The 26,244-nt window shown below is 44.0% G+C and overlaps 1 protein-coding gene and 2 long non-coding RNA genes across 6 annotated transcripts in view; 2 read left to right on the forward strand and 1 right to left on the reverse strand.

Annotated features, from left to right (window-relative positions):
* Positions 1–26,244, forward strand: part of LOC309702436 — a 229,237-nt gene that overhangs the window by 121,743 nt on the left and 81,250 nt on the right. The window lies entirely within an intron of this gene.
* The window catches only part of LOC309702456, a 224,987-nt gene that overhangs the window by 118,964 nt on the left and 79,779 nt on the right, over positions 1–26,244 (reverse strand). The window lies entirely within an intron of this gene.
* On the forward strand, positions 498–24,249 carry LOC309702406 (protein NLRC3-like). The gene is made up of 11 exons (XM_082527124.1): positions 498–533; positions 2,190–2,319; positions 3,669–3,747; positions 3,909–4,095; positions 4,224–6,024; positions 8,595–8,768; positions 10,908–11,087; positions 13,144–13,317; positions 18,373–18,546; positions 23,134–23,180; positions 23,329–24,249. Exons 2-11 carry the CDS (start codon positions 2,201–2,203, stop codon positions 23,871–23,873), a joined length of 3,480 nt encoding a protein of 1,159 aa, XP_082383250.1. The 5' UTR covers positions 498–533; positions 2,190–2,200; the 3' UTR covers positions 23,874–24,249.

The following is a 26,244-nucleotide window of genomic DNA, read 5'->3' on the forward strand; positions in this document are numbered from 1 at the left end:
GTGACATCATGCAGTTTGTGCTTTGACCTCCAGAGGGCGACAAATCAGCACAGACAGAGAGCTCCATTCAAACTTTGCTGCCATCAGGAATAATTCTTCAAATATAATCATCAGTGTTTGAGCAGTTATGATATCAGGGACAATCTAGACATGTGTGACAACACTGAACATGTCACATGACACACCTCAAACATCATGTGATCCACTCTCAGTCTGCACTTTCATTCATGACTTCAACAGGTTGAAATGAGCTTTGAAGAAACATCAGTTCAGTGCTGAAATATTTAAACGCTGCAGGAAGAACAACAACAAAGTGATGACGGATGTTTGTGCTTCAAACAGGAAAACCAGCAGAAATAAATCACAGCCTGCCAGAGGTTTGGAGTTTCCGAGGTGCAACTGAACGCAGCACAGTGTTCCAATGCTCCTGATTGTCCTCAAACGTCTCTTTGGGTGTTTCCTTCCTGCTCAAAGTTTAATTTCACTTCCTGAACTTCGTGGAGTGGAGCTTGTTGTTGGTGTGTGAAGAAACTGTAAGTTTGCTTTGTTTCCTCCTTTAACAGTTTGTCTTTAGGAACTTTACTGTTTGTTCAGCTCGTGTTTGATTTCTTCACACAACAAACTGTGTGTGTTTGTATTTCCGGTCTCTCCATTAAAGTCAGTGTGTAATGTTTCCTGGCTAACATCAGCTGTGTGCAGCTTAGTTCAGCACAAATCTGCCGCTCCATAGTTCACGGTAACGGACTCACAGCTGGACCAACGAGGCCGAGTGTGTCCGCCACTCTGAGCTACGTTCGTGTTTGTGTACTTGTAGTTTGTACTTTGAGTTCACTCAGAGCCCACAGAGGACGCAGCGTACGTGATGACGTCACAGCCCTTTACCTCCTTTACTGTCACTGTGATTAATATTTACACACGAGACACCTGACAGCATGTTAATGCTAAGCTAACACTAAGCTAACGCTAAGCTAGCCAAGAAGCCAGAGTGAGGTTAAAGCTGAGTAAACACTGACCCCAGACCAGCACCGTGATAAAGTGAGCTGCTGCTGCTGAACTTGAACAGGTAACAAAGTGATGAGCAGTCAGGCTGCAGGTTTCTACCTGTTCATGTTTCTACAATAGAATCACTTTGAAGTGTCTTTGTGCTGTTTCATCTTTGATTTGTGTTCATAAACACTCAGAGAAACATCACGTGACCTCATCAGGATCTGTGTTGGTGTGTGGGGCTGTACCTCAGCTTTATGTTGTTACATGCTCATTTGTTCATTTTAACATCAAAGTAATGTTATGAGGAGTAATGAAGTAACGTACTCCATTACTTTTAATTAAAGTGTTCTGTGTAATATGTGTAATAATGACTGTTTTGAGTAATGACCAACACTGATCACAACAAAGAGGAAATGCCTCCAACATGCACAAACATTTGAGCCACAACATGCAGTTAATGTGCACAAATGTCTTTGATATGCTGCTCAGTGATGGTGGTGACTGTCAGAGCAGAGCTACTGAGAATCAATAAGTAATATCAATGATGGGATCAGAATCACTAAATTCTTCTCATCCCTGTCAGTATCATACATGTGCTGTATAATGTGATAAATGTAGAGGTGCTGGCTGTTCTCTCACTCTGCTGTTTAGCTGTAAAGGACGCCTCCCTGCCTTTGTCTCATTCATGACCTTTAATAGTCTCTTCTAACATGCAGAGATCTGTATGATCTGTTTCATAGAGTCTAACCAGCCTGTACAGGTAACAACAACAGTCACTGCATCACTGACACACAAACGTCATCTCTGTCAATAACAACATTCATACATGGAATAAAAACACATCAGTGGATCATTGCTGGAGCTGATGTTTGTGCTCCTGGTGCAAAGGCTCTCAGTTTCCTCCTTGAAATAACATCAGTGGTGGGTCAGCGACATGCTTTCTTTCCCTCTCAGGTTTAAATATCTGGGACTCTCCACCGTTTGGTTTTAGAGCTGAAGAAGCTTCTCAGATGAAACGTCTTCCAGAAACTTAAAGACGTCTCTTTTCTCTCCAAGCTCCTTAGATCACATGACCTGGATGACTGAACCTACAGACATATTGACCTGGTTTCATGGTCACATGACAGGTCAGAGGTCAGCGACTGTAACTCAGTTCCTCCTGTTAATGTGAACTCACTGAGTGTTTGTGGTTTACCTCTCAGACTGACTGAAGATGATGATGGAGGAAGAGGAGGACAGAGCAGAGTCTGCAGGGTCCAGCTGTCCGTCTGTGAGGAGTGACGGGTCCAAATATCAACCTCCAGACTTCAGTGGTGAACCTGGAGCAACGAGGTCAGAGAGCTGAACTCACTGAGTAACAGAAATAATTCTGCACTGACATTATAATCAGTGTTGACTCTGGTTGATTGTCTGACTGTGTTTGTGAGCTGAGAGGAAATGAAAATGAGTTTGTAACAAAAATCAGTTTTGTCCAGTTTTCCTGTAAAAAGCTGAACTCTAATCTAAGAGGATGTTACTGACAGGAAACAGCTGCATTATCTGCAGTCTGTGTGATCACAGCTGCTTCAATCATGTTTGTGTCTGCAGAGGTCAGAGGTCACAGTCTGCAGGGTCCAGCTGTCCGTCTGTGAGGAGTGACCGGTCCAAAGATCATAATCCACTCTTCAGTGGTGAACCTGGCGCAACGAGGTCAGAGAGCTGTGATGACTCCTTTACATGTTTGTGTTTCCTGGATAAATATGACCTGAAACATCCTCAGATTGTTACAAAGATTCATTAAAAAGAAAACAATGAAAGAGAAAAGATCCAAATGTTCGACTTGGTCATTTGCTGTTTGAGGACAGTGATGCTCATATCTGTGGGGAAAGTGTGACCTGAGTGGGTTCATGTTTGTCTTTAAAGAACAGAGCTGCTCTGATTCTCTTTGTGTCTGATCTGTTAAACAGTCTGAGAGGTCACACAGAGACCCAGCAGCTAAAGCCTGGATCATACTGGCTGCTGTTACTCCATCAGGACAACACTGAACCACAGTGGTGTGGATGTAGTGGATAAATCCCACCATACTGATGCTCAGAGTTAACCACAGGGAACAAAACCAGATGTTACCTTCAGATTGTGACCTTTGGAGTGGACGATGCAGATTTCAATAGAGAATAAATGTTGTTGTTTTTCAGCTGTGAAGAAAGAATCTAATTTTCTGAACTTAAGAATTTATGATGCTGGAAACAACATGGAGACTATAACAAAACATTTCCACTGTGTTCATAGAATGAATGTAAAACTGTCAGACATTCATTAAATATGCAAAATGTCTACAGAAGCATCAGAGGGTCAGACGTGAAGCACTCAGTGATTTTGATCAAATGACTCATCAGTTATTGATCTGTACTACACTGATCTACCACGTTAGTAAAGCTGGTGTTCTGGTGGTGGAGGGAGACTCGGATCATGTTCTGGTTTTGGAGCAGTGATCTGCTGATGGTTCAGTTTGATGAGCTTCTTCAAAATCATCCCTGACATCACCACTGAAAGGACGTCCATGAAAACAGACTGAAAATTACTGATATGTTCACAATCTGAGAGTTTAAAACTTGACAGACTTGATTCAGATGAAGTTATTTGAGCAGAAACTCCTGGATCTTTATCCTGTGTTGATCTAATCCTTCATGGTTCCTCCACAGAGTGGAGCAGCAGAGCTCAGAGGTTCCCAGTGGTCAGTCTGCCCAGCAGCATCAAACACAGCTGGACTCCATATTTATGGTCTGTACATGTACAACAACTACTGTTACATCTGTTCTGTTCACAGTCATCTCCATGCTGCTCTTTGTAGACCAGTGGATCGTCAGTGTGTCCAACATGGATCTGATGTTTGGCTCCATGATTTCAGTCTGATTGGCTCATTCATAAATATTCTGTTCCAGCTGCTGGAGGACAACATCATCACTTTTGTGAAGAACGAGCTGAAGAAGATCCAGAAGGTTCTGAGTCCAGATTACCCAGAATGCTTTGAGAGTCAGAGGAGCAGCAGCAGAGAGGCGTTTGTGAAGATCACAGTGGACTTCCTGAGGAGAATGAAGCAGGAGGAGCTGGCTGACCGTCTGCAGAGCAGTAAGAGGATTTATCTAAAGATTTAAGCTGCTGGATAAATGAACATTTTCCAGAGATGGAAGATGGAGCAACATGTTTTAAAGATTAGTTCTTTTTGGAATTGAGTGTTTGTTTTTCTTCTCATTCAGAACTTCAAGCTGCAGTTTGTCATCGTAACCTTAAATCCACCCTGAAGAAGAAGTTCCAGTGTGTGTTTGAGGGCATCGCTAAAGCAGGAAACCCAACCCTCCTGAATCAGATCTACACAGAGCTCTACATCACAGAGGGAGGGACTGCAGAGGTCAATGATGAACATGAGGTCAGACAGATTGAAACAGCATCCAGGAAACCAGACAGACCAGAAACAACCATCAGACAAGAAGACATCTTTAAAGCCTCACCTGGAAGAGATGAACCAATCAGAACAGTGCTGACAAAGGGAGTGGCTGGCATTGGGAAAACAGTCTTAACACAGAAATACAGCCTGGACTGGGCTGAAGACAAAGCCAACCAGGACATCCAGTTCATATTTCCATTCACTTTCAGAGAGCTGAATGTGCTGAAAGAGGAAAAGTTCAGCTTGGTGGGACTTGTTCATCACTTCTTTACTGAAACCAAAGAAGCAGGAATCTGCAGCTTTGAAGACTTCCAGGTTGTGTTCATCTTTGATGGTCTGGATGAGTGTCGACTTCCTCTGGACTTCCACAAAACTACAATCCTAACTGACCCTAGAAAGTCCACCTCAGTGGATGTGCTGCTGATAAACCTCATCAGGGGGAAACTGCTTCCCTCTGCTCGCCTCTGGATAACCACACGACCTGCAGCAGCCAATCAGATCCCTCCTGACTGTGTTGGCATGGTGACAGAGGTCAGAGGGTTCACTGACCCACAGAAGGAGGAGTACTTCAGGAAGAGATTCAGAGATGAGGAGCAGGCCAGCAGGATCATCTCCCACATCAAGACATCACGAAGCCTCCACATCATGTGCCACATCCCAGTCTTCTGCTGGATCACTGCTACAGTTCTGGAGGATGTGCTGGAAACCAGAGAGGGAGGACAGCTGCCCAAGACCCTGACTGAGATGTACATCCACTTCCTGGTGGTTCAGGCCAAAGTGAAGAAGGTCAAGTATGATGGAGGAGCTGAGACAGATCCACACTGGAGTCCAGAGAGCAGGACGATGATGGAGTCTCTGGGAAAACTGGCTTTTGATCAGCTGCAGAAAGGAAACCTGATCTTCTATGAATCAGACCTGACAGAGTGTGGCATCGATATCAGAGCAGCCTCAGTGTACTCAGGAGTGTTCACACAAATCTTTAAAGAGGAGAGCGGACTGTACCAGGACAAGGTGTTCTGCTTCATCCATCTGAGTGTTCAGGAGTTTCTGGCTGCTCTTCATGTCCATCTGACCTTCATCAACTCTGGAGTCAACCTGCTGGAAGAACAACAAGCAACCTCCAAGAAATCTAAACTATTTAACAAACTAAAACTTCAATCTCTCCACCAGAGTGCTGTGAACAAGGCCTTACAGAGTCCAAATGGACACCTGGACTTGTTCCTCCGCTTCCTCCTGGGTCTTTCACTGCAGACCAATCAGACTCTCCTACGAGGTCTGCTGACACAGACAGGAAGTAGCTCACAGACCAATCAGGAAACAGTCCAGTACATCAAGAAGAAGCTCAGTGAGAATCTGTCTGCAGAGAAAAGCATCAATCTGTTCCACTGTCTGAATGAACTGGATGATCGTTCTCTAGTGGAGGAGATCCAACAGTCCCTGAGATCAGGACGTCTCTCCACAGATAAACTGTCTCCTGCTCAGTGGTCAGCTCTGGTCTTCATCTTACTGTCATCAGAAGAAGATCTGGATGTGTTTGACCTGAAGAAATACTCTGCTTCAGAGGAGGCTCTTCTGAGGCTGCTGCCAGTGGTCAAAGCCTCCAACAAAGCTCTGTGAGTACATTTGTACTCATGTGTTTACTTTTAACATCCAACTGTGTCAGTAATTTATTTCACCAGGCTTTCTGTCTTTGTATGAATTTGTAAAGTTTTGGGATTTCTCCAATACAACTGTAACCTCTTTGATGCCTCCAGAACTCGAGACGCTGGATTCACCATAAACTCTGATCATCACTGCTGCTGTTATGTTATCAGTCTTTGTTTAAACACTTAGGCTGCATGTGCCTGATGTTGTGATACTTTATCTTCACATGCATGCTCCTAGATACATTTCTACTGCAGGTCTATTTTTAGTCACAAATGTTGGTGAAACACTTGCTTTTACATGCATGGTGGGTCCTGCATTAAAGAAAGCATTTGAATTACTCAGTGAATCCTGGCAGCCAGAGAAACATCCTTAGTTCCACTTTAAACTAAACTCTGCTTCGGTCTTCCACAGTGTGTTTGTTGTTTCTTTGTTGTTGTTGGCCTGCTCTCTCCTCTCACTCCAATCTGGTTGCAGCAGATGTTTGTCCCTCCCTGAACCTGCAGACTTGGGTGCAGCACCTCAGTTCATCTTCAGTCTGAAACCAGCTGTTGTAGCTATATCCCCTCAAGCACACCTTCCCTGGTCATCTCAGCTGTGGTTGCTATAAAATTTAATCTTGATTTTAAAAAAAGAACAAAAAAAGTAAACTAAAGTCAGACTTGATGGTGGTTCACTCCTTGTGCAAGAAGACCGAGGAGTGAGCCACCCTTGGTCAAAGCTTGGTCATTCAAGCTCACTGTTTTCCCCTTGTTGGTTGATGATAGTATTTTTTTTTACCTGACTTATAGTCATCATTGTCTTCATATTAACTCACACACTGCTGACTGCTGTAGCTTACCTGGCTGAGCAGGTGACCCATGCACTGAAGGTTAGAGTCGTGACTCCAGGGCCTGGTTTGAGTCTGCCCAAGACCATTTCCTGTGTGTTATTCTCCTCACTTCTCCCTCCCTTCCTGTCTTCTTTGTCCTATACAGTGAAGACAAAAGGCCTCAAGTTGTGAAAACTCTTCCCCTTCATCACCTTCCATCTCTCTCATCTAAAATCTCCAGTATTCTCTGAGTAGTGACTCTTTTCACAATCTTGAATGATAAGGATCCAAGTGGGTAAAGTTATTTATTTGTTGTGTTCCTATTTGCAGCTGGGATAGATTAAGAAAAACTATCGGCTGCCAAAATTACATCCAGTTTAGAAGACAAACATTGAGTGAAGTGTTTGTTTCATCATCCTTCACAACTCATCAACCAGGTGTCACAAACTGCAGCAGGACAGTACAAAGCATGTCATACTGGATGGCTGCAACAACCAGAGTTTTACCTACCTTTGGCATTTCTTGACAGCATGAGCGTAATATTTACTGAACAGAGTCGTCTTCTGTAATCTTTTCAGATTCAGATTCAGAACACTGTATTTATTTTCAAGGGGCAATTAGGATACTGAGCTTTCCAACCGTACCTACAATACACAAACATCACATTGGGGAGACGGGTCAGGCTAGGTAGCTGGCCGGTCAGCCGCTAGAGCAGCGACCCGGAACCGAACGGCGGAAAATGCACAACATCAGGAAAGATGAGGAGAAAAAAGAACTCCTCCCAGACTGAGCTCCAACAGGGAGATCAGTTTGAGAACAGACAAAAAATGACCTTAGTGCAGAGCACATGAAAACTCTTAATGCGCCATAGAAACACATGACAAGCAACAGGGATGGGTAAAAGGTGAGAGACAGCCGGTGTAGACAGCGCACCCGGGCCTGCAGCATTTGCGCTGGTCCCCTCGACCCACCGTCTGCACCGGGAGGGGATAAGCATGCTTAGGATGGGAAGGAACAGTCTAAACACCGTCTGTTATCAGGGTGAGATTTGTTATGTTCAGCTCCAGCCTTGAGACCACAGCTCGCGCCGGTATGTTAGCCGCATGAAATGATGGTGGCTTTCTTTGGTGCGAACAACTGCATGTCAATTTGACAGCTGATCTAACAGTCCGTCACTCGTCTCTCAATCTCCCGTTGGAGAGCCACGAGCTTCTCCGAGAGGTTATCGGTTTTGCGCTCAAAGAGCAAAGTCTGAGAACTCACGACCACCATGAGCTTCTTCAAGATCTTATCCGTGCTGCGTTCAATGAGCCCATTTTGAGAAGTCACGACCCGTCCCATTGTTTCAGCCACAGCGGGCAGCCTTGTGGGGGTTTGAACAGCTGATTCCGCTTTCTTTAATCTTCAATAAGCCAGGGCCAAGCCAGCTCAGATCAGCAAGAACCCTTTGCTGCTGTGAATGTCCGTGCTGCTATATTTCAGGATCAGGCTCTAAATGTACAAATGGATCTGAGAAGATTTCCAATCATGTTTCTACTAGATTTACAGTTTGTTTTCATGTCTTGTGACTCAGAAGGTGGATCAGGTGGAGCTTACAAGGAGTAAGTGCTGCTATAGAAGAAGAGTTGTGTTTTAATGAGGCTATTTAGTTAACCAATAATTGTATTGCATGCTGGCATTAAAAATGTTTCATTTGACTGATTTAATTGTTTGTTTGTTTTCTTCCAGACTGAGTGGCTGTAACCTCTCAGAGAGAAGCTGTGATGCTCTGTCCTCAGTTCTCAACTCCCAGTCCTCTAGTCTGAAAGAGCTGGACCTGAGTAACAATGACCTGCAGGATTCAGGGGTGAAGCTTCTGTCTGCTGCACTGCAGAGTCCACATTGTACACTGGAAACTCTCAGGTCAGGATCCAAACATATCATTAAATGATATTATTGTACAAACAACCAAGCTTTATAGAATTGGCAGGTGAACTTTTCTTTGTCTTTGGATTGCTTAGGAGATTCTTAATTACTGTCTGAACATTTTTTACAGTCACATATTTTGTTTTAATGGTAAAACAGAATTATTGTTCAGTTCAATGAGCAGGTAGCTGTGAGATTCATAATAATGAGGTATATTTGTATTAAAGATGACTAAACTTGAACAGTAGCTGTGAGTTACTTTGTTTACTCATGTGTGCTGATGTTGTGAGTAATTTAAAGCTGAAGTAAACTTGTAATGAGTTTAATAGAGTTTCTGAAGTAAGTGTACTTGCAGACATTTATGTGTTTTCTAAAGTCCAGGAGCAGGAGGCTGTGTGTAGCATAGAGGAACCCAGACCTCAGCTTTGTCTCCTGGTTTCTGTTGCTGCTGTTACAGTTTCCCCTCATCGTTCCTTCAACAGTCTCCTCACTGTAACAAATCAAAGTGTTACTGTATAGATTCACGTCTGAATGTTGCCATGTGCTATTAAAACTGAAAGCGATGTTTCATACACCCACGTGGTTCAGTCACACAGTAACTGATGGTAAATAATGTTTGTGTTGAGCACATCGTACAGGTCAGCTGCTCCACACAGATCTCAGGTTTACATGCTGGAACAGTTTGTGATCATGAAGGATAAACCTCACTTCCTCTTTGTTTCATACAGATGTGACATGAACAGTAACACATTCATGAAATCCTTTTAGGAACACAAACACTATTGTAGCTGGAGAATATATTTGAATGTAGGATAATGTAGGGGATCAGAAACAACAGTAATAACTAACCACCACCTCACCATTTGGGTTGGTAGCTGCATGTTGATTGATGAAGTCATTTTCTTCTTCCTCCATTTCTACCTTATTAACATCAGATTAAAAGCTGCACAGAGACAGGCCCTGGACGTGTTTAGCCTAGCTTAGTACAAGGACTGGACATGGGGGAAACGGCTCTCATCACTGGATCAAAACATGAAAACAAATCTGAAGTAAAGTTTTGTTGAAGTGAACTGTGGTGGTGCCCAATGTTCCCTCTAAGCTGCGCTCGTGCAACTGCGCGCTGCTGGCACGTCTCTGCACACAGAAAATCTGTGTTGCACACAAGAAAAAAATCAAATCTCAATTGAAATTAAAATTAAATCTTCAACAATTCTGTTTTGCAGTGTGAGTCAGTGACTGGCAGCTCCCATATGGGATTAGAACGATGCCAATATGCTCATGTTTTTACTATGTTTGTCTTGAAGATGTAAGAAGATCACATGGTGCTTTTTATTATTGTGTTGGTTTGTTTCCTGTCTCTTGGATGGAGCCCAGCTGTGCGTGGCCCCTGGGCCTGTGGTCAGAGTGTGTGCTGGATAATCTGGCCCAGGATAAGGCCAAACTGACATGGGATGAAATGTCTGTCACATAATTGAGCTTAGTGTAGTTTCATTTCTGCACAATTTAAAAACAACCAAAACTTTGTTCTGTCTTTTCTATGTTATACTGTAGACTTTCTTTGATACTGTGTCCAAAAGGAGCAGCTTTTACTTTGAAGGGGAGCCGGCTCTGTTTCCTCTTCAGGTTGGATGATGGAAGCAAATGAGTGTGTGATGTTCTTTCAGTGTTGCACTTTGTAGACGCTCCCTGAGCACTGGTCTCACAGCCAGCTGCACATAGAGACCAGTGTTGTTAGTCCAGGTCAGAAGATGACTTGATGGAATGAAAATGAGCTTGTAGTTTTTCTGCTTTAATAATGTGACTGGAAAAAGGTGTTGGACTTCAAATATGTCCATTTCTTTCACACTTCACCTTTAAAAGTGAAGCCTTGTTGTTCCTGGAAGGAAAAACACGACTTTTTCAAGTCTTTGTCCTGTTTTTATGATAAATGTACGACTTTAATGTGAAACATTCAGAGTTTTTTCTCTTGTTGTGTTTGTTTGAAGCTGCTTCCTGTTGGCTTCAGCTGTTTGGAGTTTCCATTTTCTAAACTTCTACATTCTGAACCTTCTTCAGCTCTGAACAGATGATGAAACACTGAATGATTTCAAGCTCACACTTTGTCTAATAAACTTACATCTTTCATTTTTTATTCAGATTGAAGGACTGTGATTTGTCAGAGATCAGCTGTGATTATCTGGCAGCAGCGCTGAAGTCCAACCCCTCGTATCCCAGAGTGCTGGACCTGAGTGCAGACTGCAACAACCTGCAGGATTCAGGAGTGAAGCAGCTGTGTGTTCTTCTGGAGAATCCACGATGTCGATTTGAAACTCTGAGGTCAGTCTCATGGTTTAGTTGTGCTGAGATGAATATGATGTGAAAGTTGTGCTGACACTGTGGATCAGTAGGCCCACACACCTCTATACAGGAAGTCTGGTTCTACTCTTTGTAGAACTTCTGATCCCTGATCCTCTGAGTCTGACTCAGTAGATAATGCAGAGTTCTGAGCTGATGTGGGTGAGAGGACTCAGGCAGCCTGACAGAGTTGATGTCCAGGTCTTCCCTGCTTGTCCTGATATACATAAACATGAGTATCCTTGCAGGTCAGATCTCATCAGTCACACCTGTTAGTGCAGCTCTCCTCTAGATTGTAGTGCTTGTTAAACTAGGATGATTTTAGGAGCCTGGACCGCAGAGCTAAGGGAAGATATGACTTGGAAAGACTAAACCAACCTATTAGAGGTGTTCGCACTAACATAGATAAATACTCAGATTTACACCTTTAGTGTCTCACAAAGGGTTAAAAAGTGAATGTGCACAGAGAGGTTGGTGGTGAGACGGGCACTTCCAGCACTGTAGATGTGATCCAGCTCAGTGTTCATGGAAATAATCCGGAGAGCAGGATTCCTTGATGAATGTCACATCTTCTTAAAGTTATAATCCACAGGGAAAACTGTGAAACTGTCGATCTGATATCTACTCAGCCAATCGGGTGTTTACATGCCCTTCACTGATCTCCAGCCCCACCTTATTATCAGTTTCTCTCTCTTTTACATCTTCACTTCACATTTCAGTCAGTCCAGATTTCATTAGCACGTTCACTTTAGCATAATCCATTTTAATCCAAACACCTTTCTCTTTAAACTCTGTTTGTCAGTCACAGTATATCCAGTACAATCCTCTTTTTCACTGCGTCACACACATTCAGAGATCAGAGTGTCCTGTGTGTGCTCTCATTCACTCACACTCACTCTCATATGGCTGAAGTCTGTTTGTACACAGGCTAATCTGGGACTCTCCACCATTTGACCCTAGAAATAAAGAAGCTTCTTGGATGAGAGGTGAAAGGCGAAACGTCTTCAAAAAACTTAAAGAAGTCCAGATGCCTTTTTTTCTAAGCTCTTTAGATAACTGCGAACCTTCACAAACGCCTCATCAGTGGGACTCTCAGAGCTACCAGCCCTTTGCTACAATCACAAAGCTCTTCATTGAAATCAATGATATCAAAGCTGGAATCAAATGAGTCCAAGTCTTCTGCTGATTCAGCATCACATTCATCTTTGGTCCTTGTTCTGCATCCCCACCATGGACTTCATTCCTTTCCAAGCCAGCCTTGAGTGTCCTTTATTCAGCTCATCCTCTGCTTTACTTTTACACCTGATTTTAGCTGCTTTTCTTCTCTCCCTCATAACAAGACAGCTTCTTCTGCCTGAGAACATGTTGGAGTGATTTACTAATCCAGGGCTGATTTTTGGGGAAAATAGTTTTCGTTTTCAAAGTAATCTCCATTTTTCCCAGAAAGAAATGTAAGTAGAAATCGATGATCTAAGTGTGAACACGAGCCTTTAAAAAGGCTCTACTGAGGCTGCTGCCAGTGGTCAAAGCCTCCAACAAAGCTCTGTAAGTACATATGTGATCATAGCTTTAGCTTTTAAATGTTTATTCTAGTTAACACAGATCAGGTGGAACAACTCAAATGAAATATCAAAAATATTAAGTGGTCATCGGTACTCAGTTTGTTCAATACTGAATACAATGGAGCACAAATTGTCCACATTTCTGAAATATTTCTGGGTGTAACTGTCACCAAAGTGCAATTTAGACCTGGCCTGTGGTTGTTATCTAAGTGATAATCATCAATTCTACTAAAACAAATACAAAATAAAGAAATTTGACACATTCTGTTGATATCAAAAGCACACTGAACAATTCAGTGTTGTTTTACTGCTGTTCTCTCTTCACTTCTTCTCCTCTGATTCTCTCCACATGTTGCTCTGCATCAGTGCTCAGTTTCCTGACAAAACAAGATGAAATATTGCTAAATATAATAGTATCTCATTACACTTCAACATAAGTGTTTTATTTTTGTAATTGTTTATCTGTTATTTTTCAGACTGAGTCACTGTGACCTGTCAGAGAGAAGCTGTGAAGCTCTGGCCTCAGGTCTCAGCTCTCAGACCTCTAATCTGAGACAGCTGGACCTGAGTAACATCAACCTGAAGGATTCAGGCGTGAAGCTTCTGTCTGAAGGACTGAAGAGTCCACACTGTACACTGGAAACTCTCAGGTGAGATCAAGCATTTTTCTTTCATCAACTGACAGAATTAGCAGATTAATAATAAGGCAGTCCTCTAATAAGAGGAGAAGTGGAGGTGTTTTGAAGGGCAACGTACTCTTATGTTAACAAGACAGGAAGTAGTTCCTGGGAACTGCTTCCTTTGTTATTGTCTAAGTAGAAAATATGATGGTGAAACAGTGATGAGTTTGCAGAGGTGAATCCACAGCACACAACACAACAATGCTGTTGGGTGCTGAAAGCAGACTTCTCACAGATTCTGAGGCTGCAGGTTTCATCACTGTCCAACCAAAATTCACTGAACCAGCAGTAAATGAACGTCCAAAACTACGCTTCATGTTTAAAAAACAGATGATCAGGGGGATTTGTGTTTACATCTTTTTTGTGTGATCTGTTCACCTGCTGTTTCAGCTGTTTGGTGGTTGTTGAGATGGTTTTGTGAACTTTTAGCTGAGATTCTGACGTTTCTGTAGATACCACACATGTCTAATTACTTTGTACAGCATGAATGGCCATAACGAGGTTTTTAACAGTAAGAAAAGTTGTAAAACTTCAGAAAATATAGTTAAAAGTCCAAAACCTTCTACGTCTGGTGGTAAGGAGCAGATCAAACGAGTAAAGAATTACGTTATAATTATAAATGGCTTCAACAGCACATTCAGGTCTGTGAGACTCATTCAGACACTGAGCTGTGGCTCTGTGCTACATGCACATATTTCTGCATCTCTGCCATTCAGACACACTTTATATATAGTTTATTTTATGTAGGATTCAATACTGAACTGTACATTTAGTCTTTTTAAAGGCAGCAAGTTTTATTCAGTGTTTTCATAAAAGCCTTATTTTTATCCATTTACTGCTATTAGGAAGAACACGTGAGGTTTAAGACCTGGACCAGTTTGAAACCTTTTGTCCTCCACAGTGGAAAATGGGTGGAAATAAAAATGGGTCTCACTTTAGCCAGCTCCTAATTTTATCAGTTCTACTCTCAGCGTCTCCTGTATATCTCCTGTATAAATGTTGCACTCAGCTTTGTGGTCTCCAATATCACTGAAATGCAGCCAGATGCTGCTCATTTTGCCTTTTCACTCTTTCCTGACACGCTTGCATTTCAGTACAGCTCCCATTTCTCTGTGTACTGGTCTCTACCACCACCCTTGCTGTCTATGGGACATGTCTTCTTTCACATAATGGTATGATCCCAGTCTGTCTCTTAAAGTGTTTGGCCACATGGTTTGCTCATCAGAATAAAATCTCAGCCGTGCTCACATTGATTATCAGCAAGCCTGAAAATTCATCAATATTTGACATATGAAATTATCTCAAGGGCTGGATTTGGCCCACGGGCCATATGTTTGACACCCCTGGTTTACACAGTTTGGTATTCAATGTACAAGTGAGTTAGCTCTCAGCTAACTAGCAGACAAGCTAATTGCTGGGACTGCGTCTTTCTAACAAGAGCGTCAGACACTCAGACTGGTTTCCTTTGTGGATGATGATGTGTTCTCACACTGATCCTTCATGCTGATGCTGCCATCCACCCACTGCTCCTGGATTCCTCATCATCATCTCCATCAGCCCTCACAATACTCCACCTTCTTCAGCTTCATGTTCAGCAGCCTGGATGGACAGTAATTCTTTCCATGGGTTATGGTGGGACATTGAGAGCTGAAGTCAAACAGCAGTGAGAATGAAAGACTGATTCATTTCTATTTAGTCTTGTGATGTGCAGCTTTGTTCAGAGCATTAAGGCCCAGCAAAGATCACTGAGGTCATAGAGTCCCTGATGAAACCTGTGTGCTTATAGAAACTGAGACCAGATGAACCAGAATAGAAGGACATTAAAATGAAGTGTCAGCTACACAAAGGCAAAGCTATTCAGTTGTTGCTGTGAGTTATTTAAATGGAGGATGGAGTCAGACTTTAATCTAGTTTTTTACAAAGTTCCCTCAGCGTCCAGAGCCACCAACATACCTTTGATCAACAGCAAGTGAACATTTATAAATGTGTGTTTCCAGAACAGGAAGCAGCAGAACTATTGTTCTGTTATCAGGCAGCAGCACAAACGCTCATCAGCTCATTTACTGTGCAGGACTTTGAGTGTGTGAAGTGTGTGTTTGTGCTGGATTTCCTTTGGAGAATCTCAGTCAGAAACAAGACAAAGAAAAACTCTTTCAACAGTCCAGGTTGAGTTGACAACATGAACTGCATTTATCTCAATTTTAAATACACGTAGACATTGAGGGCTAACAGGAGGGACTATGTGCTTACCTGCTGCTCTCTGGCAGGTAGCTCCATGCCCTCCTGGGTTTTAATTGCACCTTAGAACACACATGCATCAACACTACAATGAGCGGGTGGAGGGAGGTTTGGAGTCTTCTCTCACCCCCGTTCTCTGCGGCCTGCTGGAGCGGGGGGGCTAGGAGGAGTTGGCTGTCCGGCTGCGGTCTGGGGTGTGGGGCCTCCCTGCTGCTGCGGAGTCGGGGCGGTCTGCCTCTCCCCACCGCAGGGAAAAGGGTAACACCACCTGGGTCTGGGTGCAGTTCAACCCTCCAGGGGCAAGGGTACCTAGACCCGGTTGGTAGAGTACGCTTGGGGAGTGTGATCGTGTGTACAGCGTCTCTTTATGTCTGTCTCCACGTCGGTTGAGTGTGAAGTGCACATGAGAGCATGAGGGTGGGAATGGATGTTTGTATCTGTGTGTGCCTGTATGTCTGTGTCTATATGTCAGGTTGGGTGTCAGGCGCCACCTCTCTGGGGACATCTCAGGCCCTCCAAGGTTTGGAGGCCTATCTCCCCCTACCACCACTTCCCCTGCCAGTGGCGGACCCCCTCAGACATCGGTGCGTTGGTGGTTCTTTGTGTCCGGGGATGGGCGTCCAGGTACACACCGGCTCACTCCTTGGTGGCCGCTTATTGGGGCTCGCTCGGGCCACTTCGGAGGTGGGGTGCCCCCGGCCTCTCGGCCTGGGGCTCGGTCACTCAGGCACAGCTGGCTGACGGCGGAGCTCACGGGCGCGTCACTGCAACTCCCCCTGGCTTCTGCTCCGCGGCTGCTGAGTGAGCCCTCATCTGGGACTCTCCTCAGCTCTAACTGGGACAGTGGCGCAGCTGCCCCTCTGTGGGTCTTCCTTGGTCTCTTGTGTTCTGGGGGCCTCTGGATGTCTGGAGTTTTGCTCTCCTCCATACCTGCTTCATACCATAGAGGACAGGGCTGTGGCTCCCCACACTCCCTAGCAGATCATTACATGGAGAAACCTTTGGAATGCAAGCATGCTGATCCACACAGGTATGCACACAGGTGTACACATGGGTATTCACACACGCGGACTACAGCTTTCTTGGCTGCTGCCTCAAAGCACACTGTGCGCTGTCTATCTTGCGTGTTGCACAATATCGTTTATTATTTAGTAACTATAAAAAGAAAAAAAAAACATTCAGTGTGCAGAAACAGATCAGGTGCTTTCTAACAGCAGTGTTCCCTTTAACACAGCAGCAGTTCAAATATTTCTGTCAGTCTGAGCTGAAACATGAATCTAATCTAATCTAATCAGGACACTGAGAAATACATCATGTTAAATATACCTGCAGGCTTCCAGCTGTGCACTTTGTCCCTGTCAGCTGTGATTGCCATGGCAACCTTGGTGTTGTGCGCGATGCAGGGACGTGTTCAAAGGCAGACGTCTGGCAGCAGCATCATATTTGATGCACTATCTATACTGAGTGTGCTGACTGTATTTCAAATGTCCCACTGCTGTGCAACATGAATCACATGTTCTGCACCTTTCTGTAACTCCCAGGTAACCATGGTTACCCAGCTACAGTATATTCAGAGCCAGTGAGCACTTTCACAATAATCATGATTTTAAAAACTGTGATTAAAATAATTGCTGACGTTAATCAATTAATGAGTTAACGAGATTATAACAGGTTAAGTTGCCCTAATAATTAGACTTTGGTGACAAACTGATGTGATCTCCATGTTTCCTTTGTTGGACTGTGGGCGAGTGTCAGAACTGAATGTACTGAGTAACATGTAGAGTTTAAACATGTGTCAGTTCCAGTTTTAGAGCTCTAAAGTGCAGCTATCATGTTAGGAATATGTTAGGAATAGACAGGAACACTGAGCACACTGAGGTCAAATCTTTATTTTACCACTCGCTGCATTCTTGATGTTCATGAATTCAGCAGGTTCATGATTGTCTGCAGCATTAATCTCATATTTCCATTAAAAGTGTTGAATTTGACTGTTTGATGTTCTTTATGATCTCTGGCACCAGTTCATCTGTAGGCTGAGCTCAGTCCATCCAGTTAGTGAAATGATGTTTAAAGGTCTCCTTGTTCTGTGAGCGTGCACAGATCCTGAAGCAGAAAGCCTGGGTTACAGAGAAATGATCATCACTGTGGTGATGCTCATCATCTCTGACTGGGATTTGAGGTTTTGTCAAAGCAGCAAAGAAAGCCTGGCTATGTTGGACTGGGTGTGGCAGCAGCTCCCAGTTTGAGGTCAGGAGACAGACACCCTCTCTACTTTGAAGATCAGCTTCAAACTTTCCTTTTTGATAAAACTTATAGTTCGAGCTGGATCAGGTGACCCTGAACCATCCCTTAGTTATGCTGCTATAGGCTCAGGCTGTTGGTGGACTTCCCATGATGCTCTGCTCTCTTCTCCCCTCTTTTCACTCCTGATGCTTTTATATGTCACTACTGCATGTCCTTAACTTTTGTCTCTCTGTTTTGTTCTTGTCTCTCTGAGCTCATCTCTTCTCTTTCCCCTCACCCTGCAACCAGTCATGGTAGATGCTCCTCCTGGAGCCTGTTTTCACTGGGAGGATCTTTGTGTCAAAGGGAGTTCTTCTTCCCACCATCACCAAGTGCTGCTCACAGTGGAGGCGGTTACCTTACACTGTTAAACAGCTTCAGATGACTGTTGTTGTCTGTTGGGTATTGTCACTTATAAATAAAGTTACAATGGATGGATAGATGTTATTGTGACAAAGAGAAAACAACTGTTGTCAGATAGATTGTTGTTTTGTGTGTCTGCAGTCTGTCAGGCTGTCTGATCACAGAGGAAGGCTGTACTTCTCTGGCCTCAGCTCTGAGCTCCAACCCCTCCCATCTGAGACAGCTGGACCTGAGCTACAATCATCCAGGTCTCTCAGGAATGAAGCTGCTGTCGGCTGGACTGAAGGATCCAGGCTGGAGACTGGACACTCTCAGGTATGGAGAGAAAATCTGATAGAGGAGGAAGAGCTGGAAACATTTCCTGTGTCCTTCACTCACTTCCTGTTTGTTTCCTGCAGATGACACATGAACAATCACACATGCAGGAATATTTTCAGGGACAGACACACTAGTCTAGCTGGATAGTTCATGGATATTTATGTAGGGGTCTCCAAGGAGTCTGTTTGCAGGAACATTAATGATAACTGATATGTTGAGAGTTTCATTAAAAGTAGACCTACAGTTAGGTCCGTAAATATTTGGACAGAGACAACATTTTGTAACTTTAGATACACTTTATTAGGTCACAGGTGTACTATACCTGAGATAGTGGCCACTGTGTACCTAATAAAGTGTCAGCCATGTGTATGTTTCCCATGCTGTATGTCCACAGTCACAGTGACAGTCAGTGACACTGACAGAAGGATGAAACAAGGCTGAATAGGCTGAACAGCTGAATTCACAATAAATTTGTTCTCAAGTGCACATTTTTCTGTTATTGTTCTCAAACAACAGAATGAGAATGAAATATTGATTCTAACAGGGCCCATAAAGGGCTTTTATTTTTTTATTTTTTATTTTTTTAACATAAAATATGAAAAATAAATAAACAAATTAAGAATTAATAAGAAAATAAATCAATCTGTAATACATAAATAAAATAATAATAAGATATTTTTCAGTCTTCTATATCTGCTGTGTTTGGATTGAAATGTCTGTATTAACAGTTCTATAACCTTCTTCTGAACATGAATGGAACACTGTAGAAAATGAACTGTTCTTCTGAACATGGCTTCTCTTGCCTACTCCTTGCTGCTAGAGACCTGGCAGCGTTTCCTCTCGCATAGCCGAGCCAGATTTGGCCTGAGGGAGGAAGCAGTTGCGACCCTCAGTATGTCTTGAAGATGATCATCCGTAAGTCTGGACCTGTACTTGGACTTATTGAAGTTCAAAGTGGAGAAGAGCTTTTGGCACAAGTATGTGCTACCAAAAAGGCACATGGTCCGCTTGAACATTCGGGAAAGCCGAGGGAAACTAGGGCTCAATTCTCTCAAAAATTGTCCAAGCTTGTCTGCTTTTCCACTCACCTCCCTGAACGTTGCTTTGAGTTCAGAGTTGCACTGCAGCTCAATGAGCTCCATTTGAAGCACAGAAGGGGCATCTTGCACATCAAAGGAGACGGGGTCCGCAAAAATGTGAAAGGTGGCTCTGTGTGTCTTGAAGTCAGCAAATCTGTGATCAAATTCCTCCTGTAGCCTCAAAATGACATCAACATACTCGTCAGCACTGAATGGTGTGCCTGCATCCACGAGTGCCTTGCATGCTGGGAAATGGCAAAGGTTTGTCTGAGAGAGCTGAGCTTTCCAGAGCGCCAGTTTTGTGGAGAATGCTCTCACGTTGTCATAGGCAGCACTGATAAGTTGCCCCTGGCCTTGTAACGTCTTGTTCAGTACATTAAGCTCATGTGTCATATCAACAAGAAAAGCTGAGTCCATGAGCCATTTGGGATCAGTTAGCACAGGAACACTAACTCCATCCTTCTCCATGAAGGCTTCACTTCTGCTCTCAACTCAAAAAGTCTCTTTAATACATTTCCCCTGCTGAGCCAACGTACCTCAGTGAAGTCGAGCACATCCCCATATTCTGACTCCATTTCCTCTAAAAAAGCACAGAACCTTCGGTGCTTTAAGCCCCTGGATCTGATTTGGTTGATGCATTTCACAACAATAGACATCACATTGTCAAACTTCAGGCATTTGCTGCAAAGGACCTGCTGATGGATGATGCAGTGCAGAGCAATGGCCTCCTCCACGCCTTCCTCTTCCAGTTTGTTTTGTGCCACCAGTCCATGTTTCCTCCCTGTCATTGATGGCGCTCCATCTGTTGTTATTCCAACAAACCTCTTCCATGGCAAACCAACATTCTCAATGGCATCACACAGCTTGTAAATATCTGCTGAGCGGTGGTCTGGCCGTGCATTGGAATTACTGTGAGCAGCTCCTCCATCACTTCAAAACTGTCATCAACACCACGGACATACATTGGGAGCTGGGCAGTGTCGGTGATGTCTGTGGTCTCATCAAGAGCGACTGAGTATACACTGAAACATTTGGCTTTCTCACACAGTTGGTCATAAATGTCACTTGACAGGTCAGAAATGCGATCTGCTGCGGTGTTGGCAGAAAGGCTGATGTTGCTAAACTGACCTTTCTTTCCCGGACAGACTATATTTGCAGCCTGCAATATGCACTTTTAGACAAATGCACCTTCTGTGAATGGCTTCCCTGCTTTAGCAATCATCTCACTAACCACGTGGCTCCGACTGCTGCATTATTCTCTTTGGTTGCTTTCTTGGAGAAATCTTGCTGCCTCAGTAGATCTGTTTTAAGACTGGCAACCCGGTTCGCTCTCTCGTCTCCCTGGTATTCTGCATCCACCTCAGCATGTCTAGTTGTGTAATGACGTTTCAAATTGTATTCCTTGTGCAGCGCAACTTTCTCTGTGCAAATAAGACAGGTCGGGGTGCCCCTGTGCTCAACAAAGAAATATTGCATTTCCCACTTTTCCTGAAATTGTCGGTGCTCATCACCAACCTTTCTCTTCACCGCAGGCTTTGAAAAAGACATGTTTGGGGCTATGTGACATTTATAATTCTACTTGGTGTCACTGTCGCATTGAAGTTTCAATCAAGCGTTTAGCCGACGGACGGGGAACGTCTCAACGCGTAGTGAACGTCATTTCTGCTTCTTTTTCTTGCAACCGTAGCACGGCGATCGGCAGATAAAAAGCCGGTAGCAGTCTCCTTTGTTTTTACGCTCGATGTTCATGTCTTTCATGACGACACGAACACCGTGGCGTTTGCAGATGGTAGAAAGTGCAGGGATAGCGAGCGCAAAAAAGGCGACTGCTCACGGCGCCGGGCTGTTGTTACAGGAGAAAGAAGCGGAAACGACACCGTGACATATAACAAATAACATCAGCTGTTTCTGATGTTAGTTGTTTTGACTGCTTTTACATTATATTGAAATATATGTAATGTTCATGTTTGCTGCAATGCAAACGCAGTGATGCAAATAAAAACATCGAGCCACAAATTACGGTGCGACCCTATAATTAGTCCGGGTTACCGGGGACTGTTGTTGCCGATGAACAGGTGTCGCTATGTGACTGCAGACTAAATTGGGCTGCATTGAGTTCATGACTTTTCTTTTATCCCGCCGCCTACGCATCACTGTGAGAGTTAATATGAGATCTCTCTCTGTGGAAAAATAACTTTAAATCCCACTGACGTGTGTATAAATCTATATACGTATAATGTCCCGCTGGGCAGCAACTTAAAAAAACAACTTTTTTTGAAGTGTTGTGAACGCAGCGCGCTGGGGCGAATGTCGGCGTTTGCCCAATAGAAAGGAGGAAGCCAGCCAGGCACAGAAAGAAAGAAACACTCCAGGGCAACGCTGCTGGAACTTTGACTCATTGAGAAATGTTTCCCTGCTTGCATCAAGCCCGGCTGGTGTCCCCTGAGATCCATATCCCACCCTGATTGGTGGGTTAATTCAGCTCCGCCCACAACACTGTAAAGTGTCATACATTATCAAACTAACATTACATTTTCATATTAAGGTGGGGCCAAAAACTATCGTCCTGCGGGCCTCAATTGGCCCGCGAGCCGCGAGTTTGAGACCGCTGGTGTAGGAGGACACCTACTCTGTGTCTGGTTAAGTATAAGAGCCCTTTGTTAGGGGGACCGCTGGACTCTTAGCACCAGCTTTGGGGTCACAGGGTCACATCTGGAACAGACACACACACACACACACACACACACACACACACACACACACACACACACACTATGCACAGACTGGTACTCTTTGTTCATACCTGTGTAAGACGTCATAATGAACTTGTGCATATTCATGTAAGCTCAATAAAGAGCAGTGTTACGAGGGAGCAGACGAGAGCGACTGAGGTCAAGTGAAGGAACGGCGCTGTCACAGTTCTCTCCCTCATCAATTGTCTGGTTCCAGCGGTGGGTCTGTGCTAGACGACCCATCACCAGCTTTTTCCACTGGTTACCAGTACGTGGTAGAATCCACTTCCAGATCTGGTTGTCTTTAAATCTGTGAATGGATTGGCTCCATCTTATCTCTCTTTAACAAAAGAATCCAAGTGGAGCCCTCAGGTCTGCAGATAAGCAGCTTCTGACCAGAACTAGACGTAAAAACAGAGGTGAGCTTTATCGATGGCTGCAGCCAAACTCTGGAACAGTCGCCCTTCACATCAGGTCGTCACCAACACTGGACATTTTTAAAAGCCGGTTGGAAACACATTTGTACTCTGTAGCTTTCAATCCTGACCAGTCTTTATAGTCATTACTGTGTATGTTTCCTATTTTCTCTCTACTCTGTGCAGCACTTTGGCTCAAGCTGTTTTTAAATGTGCTGATAAATAAATGTAGATTTCTTTGAATAAAACAGTGGAGCCGAGCTTTGAGCTCAGTGTGTAACAGTGTGTGTGTGAGAGCCATGTAATGTCCATGTGTGCATGCTGACTGTGCTGCTCTGACCCCCCTCCTCCTTTCAGGGTGGAGCCTGCTGGAGTCCGATGGTTGAGACCAGGTCTGAGGAAGTGTAAGTGTGTTTTTAATGGGATTCATGAAAACAAAGCAGCACACATTCAACCATCTTCATCATGTCAGGAGTCATCATCAAAGTGTCAATCAATGAACAGATGATGGATCAATAACTGCAGCTGGATTGTGTTTGTTCTCTCCATCAGATTCCTGTCAACTCACAATCGACACAAACACAGTGAACAAATGGCTCCAACTGTCTGACAACAACAGGAAGGTGACACGTGTGGAGGAGGTTCAGTCATATCCTGATCATCCAGACAGATTTGATGTTCGTCCTCAGCTGCTGTGTAGAAATGGTCTGACTGGTCGCTGTTACTGGGAGGTCGAGTGGAGAGGAAGCGTTTTTATATCAGTGAGTTACAGAAGCATCAGAAGGAAAGGAGACAGTGCTGACTGTTGGTTTGGATACAATGATCAGTCCTGGAGTCTGTGCTGCTCTGATGATGGTCCTCAATCTGTCTGTCACAATAACAGACAAACATCCATCTCCTCCTCCTCCTCCTCCTCCTCCTCCTCTGTCTCTAACAGAGCAGCAGTGTATGTGGACTGTCCTGCTGGCACTCTGTCCTTCTACAGAGTCTCCTCTGACACTCTGATCCACCTCCACACCTTCAACACCACATTCACTCAAACTCTTTATCCTGGGTTTTATGTCTTGTCTCCTGGTGGCTCAGTGTCCCTGTGCTGAGTGGAGTGTAAAGAGTGTCTCCTGTTACAGAAACACTCTGACTGTTGAACAGATAGTTCAGTCTGTACATGTCTGTCTCTTTCACTCACAAACACGTTTTCAGATTCATGGATTCAATCAGTTGATGTTTGAAACTCTTCTAAATGATTCCTTGTAAACTTCTTCAGTCACAAACAAACAGGAAGTGATGTCACATGTGTTCCTGTCCACACAGCAGAATGAGTCTATTGCTGACAGTGATGTACAAACAGAGTGAGCATTTCTGAGGCCCAAAATAAACTGAGTAGTTCACTGAATGAACAATGGACTGTGAGCTCAGTTCCTTCATCATTAGTATGGATTATATATGTATATGTATTATATTAGTATCATATATATCAGGTGCTGCTGCTTTCAGTCATTGTGCAAATGTGCTGTTTGTAAGCTTGTAAAGCTGCAGTCAGCTGAGACTGAAGAAGTCACCTGATCAGTGAGCAAACGTTTCTGAAAACGTCCAGATGAACAGAATCAACCTTTTGGGATCAGCCAGCAATGCAGCATCATTGTTGTTCAGCTTCAGAGGTTTGCAGGAATGAACTGATGACCAGAAACAGCTGCAAAGTCCAAGAAAATACCAGCTGGAGTTCAGCTGCATTTGAAGAAGTCAAAGAAAAGTAAGGATGGCAAAGGGCGACGTTTTCTTCCAAAGAGCTGCAAACATGGTCGACGCCTCATTAGAAGAATCATCTGGACATTTGTGAGGAACTCTAACCAAGAAAGCAACGTCACACAGATCCAACAGACAGTTTCCATGACTGCAAGTGTTGAGTGGAAAAATGCTACATTGCATTATTGCATCCTCTCACCACAGGAGGCGCTGTTGGCACCACTGATTGCTGATCAGCTGTTCTCTGATGATCTGATTGATACTGTGAATAACGGGACTCACTGAACTCTGTGACACAGTGAAGATTACAGAGTTTAACTTCAACATCTGACTGACGTCACACAGACAGAAGGATGAACCAGTGAGGCACAGAACACAGTTACTGGAGATACTGGATCAGCTCCATGTGAACCTCTGATGGAGAAGCTGCTGAGCCAGAGAAACATCAGGACATGACAGCAGCTGCACTTATCTAACAACATGTAGCAGAGCTGATCTATGTTAGAGGATCTATCACAGCAGCTGAAGCCAAAGTCCAACACTGGATACCAGCTGAGCCTGTGCTGAGTGTAGTGTTACAGGAAAAGGGCAGAAACACTGGTAGCTCCCAGTGATGCTGACTGGGGCACAGAGCTGAATGATGCAGCATCAGGACACTGTTTCAGTCTGACTGACAGAGAAACCTGTAGCTGTATCTACATGTGAGGCAGAGGCCACACAAGCAGCTTTCTATGTTTCACAGTGACTGAGATCTTCAGTGGGGGTGGACATGCTCCTGTACAGACCTCTGAGGAGAACCAAGGTGCAGTCAAAGAGTCCAGTCTGTCCTCACAGATGTGAACATGTGCTTTCATCAGGTCTGCTGTCAGCTAGCAGGCTCACATCAGAATCACTGTTCCTGAAAAACACAGTCTGTGTGACATCATCAGTCAGCTGATGGTCCCAGATCTGAATGGTTTCTGTCTCTACTGAGGAAGTCAGAGAATATCACTGAGGTGTGGATCAGGTCTGAGTGAGCTGTGGAGGGACAGCTTTAAACAGTCCACAGGTCTCACGTCCTGCTCAGTCTGGTAGCAGATACCTCGTATTGTTCCAGATGTGCTGACATCAGCAGCAGCACAGCTGTGTGATACCATGAATCTCAGTTATTGATCCAACACACAGTAAATACAAAGATCAGGATTTCTGAGAGTAATCATTATGAGTCTGAACACATGATCACTGAATGTTAGTCTCCACAATAATAAGCTAACACAAGCAAACACAGCTTTCAGCTCTTATTTTGAAACTGGCTTATTTAGAGAGCTGTGATGTGAGCGTGCCTGGCTCTGAGGCACTTGGGTCAGCCTCTGTTGTTTAGAAGTGTTACAGACTGTGAATGACACAGACCTGTCAGTTTCCATGTTTGTCTGTAACACAGCTCAGGGCTCCATGCTGAACGCATCCATCCAGTGTTATTGATCCAGGACTGATACCAGCATTGGGATCAATACTACAACACACAATCACATGTGTCCACGTGATGTGTTTGACCAGCTTTATTCATTAATGATCAATCAGCTTATTTACTGCATCTGAGTCCAGCTTCATTTAAATGATCCAACCATGAAAATGACATCAGTCCTACAGAAGCACTTCATGCTAACAGGAAGTCATTAAGGTGGAATAACACAGAGACACAACCACTCACAGCTAACCTGACCCCACTAACTGCATGTGTTTGGA

Source organism: Aulonocara stuartgranti (genome assembly GCF_965226115.1).
Source record: "Aulonocara stuartgranti genome assembly, chromosome: 3".
NCBI classification, from domain to species: domain Eukaryota; kingdom Metazoa; phylum Chordata; class Actinopteri; order Cichliformes; family Cichlidae; genus Aulonocara; species Aulonocara stuartgranti.